This window comes from Crocuta crocuta, unplaced genomic scaffold, assembly GCF_008692635.1.
Source record: "Crocuta crocuta isolate KB4526 unplaced genomic scaffold, BGI_CrCroc_1.0 scaffold288, whole genome shotgun sequence".
Lineage (NCBI taxonomy): Eukaryota > Metazoa > Chordata > Mammalia > Carnivora > Hyaenidae > Crocuta > Crocuta crocuta.
In genome coordinates, this window is record NW_027532607.1 from 192,836 (window position 1) to 196,890 (window position 4,055).

At 42.8% G+C, this 4,055-nt stretch overlaps 1 protein-coding gene across 2 annotated transcripts in view; it reads right to left on the bottom strand.

Annotated features, from left to right (window-relative positions):
• The window catches only part of NSF (N-ethylmaleimide sensitive factor, vesicle fusing ATPase), a 344,592-nt gene continuing 340,537 nt past the window's right edge, over positions 1–4,055 (bottom strand). For both annotated transcript variants that reach the window (XM_077780453.1, XM_077780452.1), the window contains exons 20-21: positions 2,104–2,159; positions 1–1,655 (exon numbers count right to left, since the gene is read on the bottom strand). In XM_077780453.1, coding sequence (XP_077636579.1) covers positions 1,610–1,655; positions 2,104–2,159 — 102 coding nt within the window. In that variant the 3' untranslated portion in view covers positions 1–1,609. The remainder of the gene's footprint in view (positions 1,656–2,103; positions 2,160–4,055) is intronic.

Below are 4,055 nucleotides of genomic sequence, written 5' to 3' on the forward strand. Positions count from 1 at the left end.
TTTTCAAGTATAGGTATTCTTTATTGCATTCCTTCATTTGCATTAAACAATATATTTATATTTTTCAATATAGTTTTGGACAAAACACAAAGACACCAACCTCATTTAACAAGAGACATAAGTTAATACAGTGTGTGCTGCTTTCTCGGGAAGAGAAGAGAGGCAAGCTGTGAAACAGATAAGGGAATCCAAGATACTGGCCACCGGGAATCACAGAATTTCACAATACAATCCACTTTTTAAAAAGCCACAAAATAAGCTGGGAATGAAAACCCAAAACAAGATCGATATGACACTGAAGTCAACCAAAACTATACAGACGGCAAGATCTGGAGATAATTTGCCTTCTACCACGGGGACAAATGACAGAGCTACGACCCAAGTGCCCCTGTGGCAACAAGTCCCTGGGCGGCGTAAAGCCCCTGCAGGGGGCTTCTGATTGCTTGTCTCTGCGTTTTAAGCAGCAGTGGGGAGAGAGGGGCATGCTCTGCAAGTCTCATCACAAATATGATGACCTACTTAACTCCTTTAGACTCCAGTAGAAGACAAACCACTGGCCCTCCTTCCCTTTGGAAGAAGGTAAAGGAAATGTGTTAAACGTACTGGAATGGATGTTAAAAGACTCAGAGGGCGAGGGCTAGAAAACGGTGTCTTCTGGAGAAAAGTGTTTTATTTAATAGATGCTAGATAGTACAGATAGTTTAAAGTGAAGGAAAGATAAATTCTAAGTCATTAAGCTACAGAAACAGAAAAATGTTGATACTAATAAGCCTTTAATATTATAAAGAATTGTCCCATTTAGAGCTGGACACTAGTTAGTGCTGAGAGTTTATAAATGACTTTACTGTAACGACTCCTTTCTATTTAGCGGTGTGTGCTTTTTCCACACGGGTCTTTACCGAGTCTTTACCAACATCTACCAGGTGGTAACAGCGAGCAGATCTCTTACCACAGAGCAAGTTAGTAACACTGTGGGGGTGCCACGGCCAACACAGTAATAGTCAGCCTTCTGATTAGGAAAGATCTCCTGACTGTAACTTGGAAACATCTCTGAAAGTGATTGAGAACAGCATTTAGAAATTCAAGTCCCTGTTCCTTCAGGCAAAGATAACAAGCAGTTTTCTAGGAGAGCCTTTAACCAAACACCCAAGTACCTTTAGTGTCAGCACAGGGGAGCTGAAAGATAATCCCTTTGAACCTGCACCTCTAGTCACTCTTCCTGCTTTACATCTCGGAAGTCTTCCTTCGAATAAGCCAAGTGCTGTCTTGCAACATCATTACATTTACAGAGAGTTTTGGGTGTTGGCGGTGGTGGTGGGGAGCCTAAAACGTGTAGTGTTCACAAGTGCAGTGTGTCACCCACACTTCGAGACCACGGAAGAAGCAATCAACTTAGCTTGCACAGAAAGGTAAGCACAGCATTCTAAAGCAAATTTGTACCTTCCACAAAACAGCAGAATATCTGAGTAAGCACAAGGGAGGGGTTTCATTGCACTAATCATGCAGAGTGAGCATGTGTCGAAGGTAGGGACTGTTTCACTTTGTCCAGGATCTTGAGTTAAGCTGGGTGAAGATCCCAGGCCATCTTCACCTTGGTCACTTCCCTTGGTCACTGCGTGTGTGCAAAGATTCCGTTTTCAAAGTCAAGGGGGCTACTGAAAAAGAAATACCCAAAACAAAAAACACAGCTGAGGGTCTGCAAAAAACAATGTGTCACAAAATCACTAAAACTCTTAATGGTTTTTCTATATTTTTCACTATGCATTCGCTATTAGATAAGCATTTCACAAAAGAAAACGGGCATAGCCCCATGCATTTGAAGGCAGGTTCCAATAAATATGTACCATCGAGTTTTTTCCTGCATTGTGACAAGGAAGTTTTGCGAAGCAGGACAAGGAGAGCAAACCAACAGAACAACCAATTTCCTTGCTTGGTCTCTCAGGCCTACAACACAGTGAAGAACTCTAATAAATGGAAACAAAGTTGTCCAAGAAAGGTTGAGAATTCAAATTTATATGCACTGTACAGCAACTCTCAGACCAGGCCGTGGGGCGTAACGGATGGGGAAGTCTGGCTGACGTCTCAAGTGTTGTGTGTACTTACGCTCCTTCTTCTCTTAAGAGGGCCAAGAACTTTCTCACACGGTATTCAGGATCCATCTAAACACATCAGAAGAAATAAAGAAGATGGGTTAATGGTACCTTCTAATAATGATGCACTTCATGCCAAGGAAACGGGCAGTTTCCTACTTCCTCCAGCGCTCTGCTGAGTCACAGAAGTGTGTTGCCCTGCTCCCTGACCAGCATTCTGACACGCGGTGAAGCTGATTACATCATCCCAGAGGAGGGAGCGGGATTTCCAAGCAGAGAATTGCTGTGCGCGAGATTCCAAGTGACCCAGCTGGCCATTCCCAGGCACCTCAGCTGAGTGCCCCCTTAGCTAGCACTGTGTGAGGGGACACGTGTGAGACCAGACAGTGGCCACTCCTGGGTGTTCAAAACGCACCCCAGTCATAGGATTTACACAAGGTATGAAAGTGAGACCAAGCAAAAACAAAAACGTGGGACCAAACTTAAAACCAATTGAGGTTGATTAAATGACTAAAAAGTAGCCTACCATCTCTTCACGACACGTTAGCTTTTCTTAGCCTCGGCCTCCCTCACATAGTTTCTACTTTGCAATTAATGAAAAACATTGTGCTGGAAGTACAAAAGGAAGAGTGGGGCTGGCTCCCCTAAGTGACGCCTGGATAATCTGGGTCTCCCCTGACAGAAAAGCACCGTGCCCAGGGCACCTGGCTGGCTCAGTCGGTGGAGCGTATAACTCTGGATCTCCAGGTCGTGGGTTCGAGCCCAGTGCTGGGTGCAGAGACTACTTAAAAATAAAATCTTAACCAAAAAAAAAAAAAAGGCATCATGAGTCCAGGTAAAGATAGAGGAGTTTTGGTTCAGGGGCTTGACTTAAGATCATTACTACTTCTCTCTATTCATTTTCCTTTCACATTCATATTTACTCATTTGTTTAATCACAGTTTGTTCTCCGCGGTCAGCCAGAGATGTTAAGTTATCTAAAAAGATGAGCGTCAAAAACATCTTTAACTCCTTGAGATGAATTTTTATTGTGAGAAACATACCGAACTTTTAAAACACGTTCCAGGAGAGGAGTCCGTTTCCCAAGAGGGAACTCCCTTCCCTCCAGGAACAGCTTTTAAACGTCGGTGCGGCTGTGCAGAAAGGTCCAACGGGGTCCCCCACCAGCCACACTTTTGTTTTTGTAAGATTTCTTCTCTTCTATCCCCAGAAAAACATAGAAGTTTCAAATGTATCAAAGTTAAGAGGTCAAACTACAAAGGACTAAGAAAAAGTGTGAAGAGCTAACAAAAGAAATCTTTTCCCTCTTAGGGAATAGAATTACATATGAATCAATTGTCAGGTTCTTTAAAAAAAAAAAATGGAACTGGCTGGAGCTCAGCTGTAGTCAGTACTTGCAGGTCTTTGCCCATTAAATATATTTAATATGTGTGAGCAACGACTTACTGACTTGCCCGTAGCTATGGAATTAAAAGTCAAGAGAAAGGGAGGAAAAAAGTAATCTAGATAAATGACTTTATTCCCTCAGGTGACATCCAGTCAGAGCAGATACTCAGCACTGTGCAAGTTTTAACAGAATTGTGCAGAGTGAACAGAGAGGTAACGTGACTTATATTCTGCTAAACTACATGCCTCTTCACTTAGGCTCCGTCTCTCGAAGGCAGATCTAAAGAGCATTCACTCAGCTGCACCAAATCCATTTGACATGAAGGGGTTCAAACTCAGAGGCCTATGAAGTGTCAGTTGCTGAAGATTAGGCCTGAGTACCCCACTCTCACTTTCTGCCCCACACACAGAAGAGGCATTAAGGTGATCGCTGACCTGCGGGCATCAAAGGAAGAAGGAGTAGGGACTGGGGACAAAAGCCCACATAGTTTCTTCTCTGCAATTATTGAAAAAAAAAATTATGCTGAAACCAAAAAAAAAAAAAAAAAAAAAAAAAAAAAAAAAAAAAAGAGAGCAACC